General features: G+C 36.7%; 1 protein-coding gene across 4 annotated transcripts in view; it reads left to right on the top strand.

Moving 5' to 3' along the window:
- Positions 1 to 5000, top strand: part of LOC133658960 (contactin-associated protein-like 5) — a 318220-nt gene that overhangs the window by 101306 nt on the left and 211914 nt on the right. For all 4 annotated transcript variants that reach the window (XM_062061522.1, XM_062061521.1, XM_062061524.1 and 1 more), the window contains exon 5: positions 4738 to 4941. In XM_062061522.1, the coding sequence (XP_061917506.1) occupies positions 4738 to 4941 (204 nt within the window). The remainder of the gene's footprint in view (positions 1 to 4737; positions 4942 to 5000) is intronic.

The raw sequence follows: 5000 nt of genomic DNA, 5'->3' as shown, positions 1-5000 counted from the left end.
GGAAAAAATCTAGATAATTCTTATCCGATATTAATACCGTAAATCGGTCCGATATCAGCAGTTAAAAAGAAGTATCGTATGATACTTGCATGTAAAATGTGTGATATCATATGCGATACGAGCAGTCCCGCAGCGTGTTTACTTCTGTGCGATATCATGTGTGATACAAGCAGTCAAGCAGCGTGTTGACCTGTGTGCGATATCCTGCGCGATACAAGCAGTCCCGCAGCGTGTTCGCTTGTGTGTGATATCACATGCGATACAAGCAGTCTTGCAGCGTGTTTACTTGTGTGCGATATAGTGTGCGATACAAGCAGTCCTGCAGCGTGTTTACTTGTGTGTGATATCACGTGCGATACAAGCAATCCTGCAGCGTGTTTACTTGTGTGTGATATAATGTGCGATACAAGCAGTCCCGCAGCGTGTTTACTTCTGTGCGATATTGATTGATTGATTGAGACTTTTATTAGTAGCGTGTTTACTTGTGTGTGATATCATGTGTGATACAAGCAGTCAAGCAGCGTGTTGACCTGTGTGCGATATCCTACGCGATACAAGCAGTCCAGCAGCGTGTTCGCTTGTGTGTGATATCACATGCGATACAAGCAATCTTGCAGCGTGTTTACTTGTGTGCGATATCCTGTGGAATACAAGCAGTTCTGCAGCGCGTTTACTTGTGTGCGATATAGTGTGTGATACAAGCAGTCCTTCAGCGTGTTTACTTGTGTGTGATATCATGTGCGATACAAGCAGTCCTGCAGCGTGTTTACTTGTGTGTGATATAATGTGCGATACAAGCAGTCCCGCAGCGTGTGCGATATCATGTGTGATACAAGCAGTCAAGCAGCGTGTTGACCTGTGTGCGATATCCTGAACGATACAAGCAGTCCTGCAGCGTGTCTGCTTGTGTATGATATCACATGCGATACAAGCAGTCTTGCAGCGTGTTTACTTGTGTGCGATATCCTGTGGGATACAAGGAGTTCTGCAGCGTGTTTACTTGTGTGCGATATAGTGTGCGATACAAGCAGTCCTGCAGCGTGTTTACTTGTGTGGGATATCATGTGCGATGCGAGCAGTCTCGCAGCCTGTTTACTTGTGTGCAATATCATGTGTGCTACAAGCAGTCCAGCAGCGTGTTTACTTGTGTGCGATATCATGTGTGATACAAGCAGTCCTGTAGCGTGTTTACTTGTGTGCAATATCATGTGCGATACAAACAGTCCTGTATCGTGTTTACTTGTGTGTGATATCACGTGCAATACAAGCGGTCCTGCAGCGTGTTTACTTGTGTGGAATATCATGTGCGATACAAGCAGTCCTGCAGCATGTTTACTTATGCGCGATACAAACAGTCCTGCAGCGTGTTTAATTGTGTGCGATATCATGTGCGATACAAGCAGTCCTGCAGCCTGTTTGCTTGTGCACAGCTGGACAGCCGGTTAACATCTAAAAGTCCTTTAATAAGCACAACATTTCTTGTATTTTATTGAAATGGTTTACAAAAGGTAAACATGCTAGGCTAGAGGCTACTAGCAGCTACACAACAGCTAAGCACATAATAGCACACAAGCTCGACATTATGGATGTAACAATATGAAAATTCCATATCACGGCCATTGTGACCAAAATGATCACGGTTATCATCCATACTATTTTATTTTTATTTGACCATTTTTATTACATTTACATTTGCAAAGGTTTTAGGGTTTTTTTGTTGTTGTTTTTTAACAAAAAAAGGAAAATCGGGTGACGGGCGCTTCACTTCCAGTTCATGCGACGTCACACAAGTTCACTTCCTGTAAAGCATGAAATATTTCCAGTATCCATCCATCGCTCTGTGCTAAGAGAGCACAGCTTGTATGTTCAATGTGCACAAGAGAATATCTTAATGTGTTATTGGCCATTTTGTTCCTTAATGGTGTAAGATCTTAATGTTTCTTTTATTCATGTTAGCCTCTAAGCTGGCTCTCGAGCTGGTGCTAGCTTGCTTCTCCATGATTGATTGAAACTTTTATTAGTAGATTGCACAGTACAGTACATATTCCGTACAATTGACCACTAAATGGTAACACCCGAATAAGTTTTTCAACTTGTTTAAGTCGGGGTCCACGTTAATCAATTCATGGTAATAAGTAGTGTCACCAGTCTGTGAGTTTATTAAGGTGTAGTTATTAATCACAGTTTTACAATAATTAATTTAAAAGGGTAATGCTAACCGTCGAGAGTTGGGTCGTGGTTTATCCCGCTAAACAGCACTGTTTTTGCATATTGCTTACACATGCAAGGCAGAAGCGTATTATAAAGTATTCAGTAACAAACATGTCCGCATCATTCAATTTACTGCATCATGATCTTCACTTTTTTTCCCAAAGTTATCATATCTCTTTTTTAGGAATAAAAAAAAAGGGGAAAAAATGCACTTTTTTCAAAAATGTTTCTCTTTTTTTCTTGATTTACATTTTTTTAAGATAAAAAGAGAAATTTACAAATAAATACAAAAAGAAAACAAATCATAACTTTCCCTCTTTTTCCCTCATTTAAAATGTTTTAATTTTAGCTCTCTTTTTTTTTCTTTATTTTAATTATTTTTAAAGGTAAAAAAGAGAAAAGGGGAAAAAACTAATCGTACCGTGTTTTTTTTTCTCTCATTTAAATTTTTTTAAGCTAAAAAGAGAAAAGAAAAAACATTTAAACTTTTTTTTTTTAAATTCTCTTTTTTTATTTTTTAAGGTAAAAAAAACAAAACAGAAAAGGGTAAAAAAAAACAAAAGGAAAATGGTCTGTGCACGTCGCGGGCATTCAGTTTTCGTTTGGAATAGAAAAATACTTTTAATATTAGTCCACTGTTCCCAATTTTTGGTTTGGAAATAAAGAAACGGAAAACGGATCATTATCCATTATCTGTTATACGATTTTATTGATGTTTTCAAAAATCGAAAATGTGAATGAAAACAACGATGGAAAAAAAAAAGGAGAAAAAAAATATTCTTAATTTTTTTCTAAATTTTTATCTCCCTTTTTTTCTTCATTTCAATCATTTTTTTAGAAAAAAGGAGAAAAGGGCAAAAAAATAATCGTATCGTTTTTTCTCTCTCATTTTATTTTTTCAAGATAAAAAGAGAATTTAAAAACATAAAGATAAAACACATTTATGTTCCCCTCTTTTTCCTTCTTTTTTAAGATATAAAAAAGGAAAAAAGAGGAAAAAGGAAAAAAAAAAACTTAAGTTTTTTTCTAAATTGTTTTCTTTCTTTTTGTTTTATTTTAGTTATTTTTAAGAAAAAAAAGAGAAAAGGGAAAAAAATATAAATAATCGTAACTTTTTTTTTCTTTTTCACTTTGTTTTTTAAGATAAAAAGAGAAAAGAAAAAGGAAAAAAAAAAATCCTAACCTATTTTCTAACGTTTTTTTCTTTTTTTTGTTTATTTCTTTTTTAAGGTTAAAAAAACAGAAAAGTGAAAAGGGTAACAAAAAGGAAAACATAATCTTAACTTATTTTTCTATTTTGTGTCTCTCTTTTTTCTTTCTTAATTTTTTTAAGATAAAAAACTTCAAAGGGTAAGGTAAAAAAAACAGAAAAAGGAAAAAAGGGGTTAACATTATTAACATTATAAACTTCAAATGGATAAACATGTTAAAAAAAACAAAGAAAACTTAACCTCTTTTCTTCATTTTTCTTTCTTATTTTTAAGATAAAAAAAACAGAAAAGAGAAAAAAGGTTAAAAATAAATAAAAAAGGAAATAAAATATCTTAACGGGGCGTTAAGGCAAGGCGGCATGGCGTAGTGGGTAGAGCGGCCCTGCCAGACATCTGAGGGTTGCAGGTTTGCTCCCCGCCTCTTGACATCCAAATCGCTGCCGTTGTGTCCTTGGGCAGGACACTTCACCCTTTCCCCCAGTGCCGCTCACACTGGTGAATGAATAAGGAATGATGAGTGGTGGTTGGAGGGGTCGTAGGCGCAAACTGGTAGCCACACTTCCGTCAGTCTACCCCAGACCAGCTGTGGCTATGAAAGTAGCTTACCACCACCAGGTGTGAACGAATGATGGGTTCTCACTTTTCTGTGAAGCGCTTTGAGTGTCTAGAAAAGCTCTATATAAATCTAATCCATTATTATTATTATTATTATTAACCTATTTTTCAGATTTTTTTCTTTCTTTTTTTCTTTATTTCTTTTTAAGGTAAAAAAAAAAAATGAAAAAGGGGAAAAAAAGAAGGAACATTTTAATCCCTAAAAAAAAAATTATGTTTTTTTAAGATAAAAAAAGAGTAAAGGAAAACAAAGAAGAAAAAGGGAAAAATGACATAAAAAAGAAATTAAGAAAAAAAGGCACAAAAAAAATTAAGATTTAGCAAAATTGATATTAACTTAACGAATTATTGTGGCCACGAGGTGTCGGCACAAAAACAACAATTACCACTCCACTACGTGTCTTCAGGGACCCTCAGTGTCCGGGGGTACGACTACGAGGTGGATGTGGGATCAGACTTCCTGGGATTGAATGATTAAATAGTGGACTATTCTAAGACACGCCAACAATTCACGCAATCAAACAACCTCTGGAAGACAATAATGAATTCAGACTGCATGGAAAGAAGTGCACAAAAAGACATTTTCATAACGCATCATGATGAAGCAAATACTGATTCCTAATGAGCTTTGATGAAGACAATTAGACGGCCTGATGTCAGGAACATCTGCCTCAGCCTGTCCTGTCTCCTTCCCCGACAGAGTCCTACGTGGCCGACTTTGACGGCAGGAGCTCCTTGCTGTATCGATTCAACCAGAAGTCCACGTCCACGGTGAAAGATGTCATCTCGCTGCTCTTCAAGAGTCAGCGGGCCGACGGCGTTCTGCTGCACGGCGAGGGCCAGAGAGGAGACTACATCACTCTGGAGCTTCATCGGGGGAAACTGGACCTCTACCTTAACCTGGGTGAAAAACCAAACCACCACACACTTTTGTTGTATGTTCACATTCATGAAGACTAAGGC

The sequence above is a fragment of the Entelurus aequoreus genome, linkage group LG10 (genome assembly GCF_033978785.1).
Source record: "Entelurus aequoreus isolate RoL-2023_Sb linkage group LG10, RoL_Eaeq_v1.1, whole genome shotgun sequence".
Lineage (NCBI taxonomy): Eukaryota > Metazoa > Chordata > Actinopteri > Syngnathiformes > Syngnathidae > Entelurus > Entelurus aequoreus.
This window is presented reverse-complemented; position numbering and strand designations above follow the sequence as displayed.